The 993-nt window shown below is 36.0% G+C and overlaps 1 protein-coding gene across 1 annotated transcript; it reads right to left on the bottom strand.

The window, feature by feature from the left end:
- Nucleotides 1-57: 57 nt before the first annotated feature.
- Nucleotides 58-703, bottom strand: LOC111371869 (DDB1- and CUL4-associated factor 13-like). The gene is made up of 3 exons (XM_022994029.1): nt 549-703; nt 333-422; nt 58-204 (listed from the first exon to the last, which is right to left on the bottom strand). Exons 1-3 carry the CDS (start codon nt 612-614, stop codon nt 58-60), a joined length of 303 nt encoding a protein of 100 aa, XP_022849797.1. The 5' UTR covers nt 615-703.
- Nucleotides 704-993: the final 290 nt, after the last annotated feature.

Genomic DNA, 993 nt, shown 5'->3' with positions numbered 1-993 from the left:
ACAACTTCCAAACTGTCATAGCAATTTAATTAATTCAATTTGAGCTAAACTGGATAGTTAAATCAAAAAATAGATAAAAAAGAAAATTATACCTCCATCCATAGAACCAGAAAATATTCCCTTTAAGTGACTAGGGTTTTTTGCCATACACGAGACTGCATCAATGTGCCCATCCATTGCTCCAATAAATGGCCGAGCAAATATCTTACAAAAGAAAAAAATATTAATTTTTGTATAATACAGCACTTCAGTTCTCAGATGTTAAATCGAAATTCATAAGTAAACTATAAAAATTTATCATTGTTACTTCAATTATCAGAGAATGAACGTACCTTATCTAATTTAGCTGCATTAAGAGCGCGAACATACTCGACTGCTTTCTCTTGAGATCGAAGATTTGGGTCGAAATTGCGAAAGACTCTCTAGTAAAATCAAAGCGTTACATTCCCCACACCCAAAAATTAAAAATAATGATAATAATAATAAAATCAATCACCTTGTTAAAGGGGGAAAAATATGAAACTGAAACGGTGAAAACGGTTCTGTACCTGAAGATCTTGGCTTCGTTCTCTAGTGAATTCTTCTGTGGAGCGTGATATCACTTTCACCTTCATCGTGAATTCCGTGCGAGCATTGAGCACAGAGAACTATACTTAAAAACCCTAAACCCTGCGGACAGATGAGGAAGGGACGCGTGCTTATTAATTCCTCGAGCATAAAGCGAGTTTACATTTTTTTATTTCAGTTTGGGTCCCTAACGTTTTTGAATAGCGAAAATAAGTCTTAACCTTTCTTTTTTGTACAGTCCCTAACCTTTGAATAAATGAGCAGAAAAAAGCACTTTGGTTCTGAAGTATTTCCCTTCAAAATCCAAGTGCAATTACACGCAGATGGCACTGCCAGAAGTAGGGCTACACAAGAAAATGGCGAAATCACAAAGCGAACCAAATTTGTTAAGTTGAAACCGTTGGTTTAGACCCACGTGGACCCTTG

This window comes from Olea europaea, chromosome 23 (assembly GCF_002742605.1).
Source record: "Olea europaea var. sylvestris chromosome 23, O_europaea_v1, whole genome shotgun sequence".
NCBI lineage: Eukaryota > Viridiplantae > Streptophyta > Magnoliopsida > Lamiales > Oleaceae > Olea > Olea europaea.
This window is presented reverse-complemented; position numbering and strand designations above follow the sequence as displayed.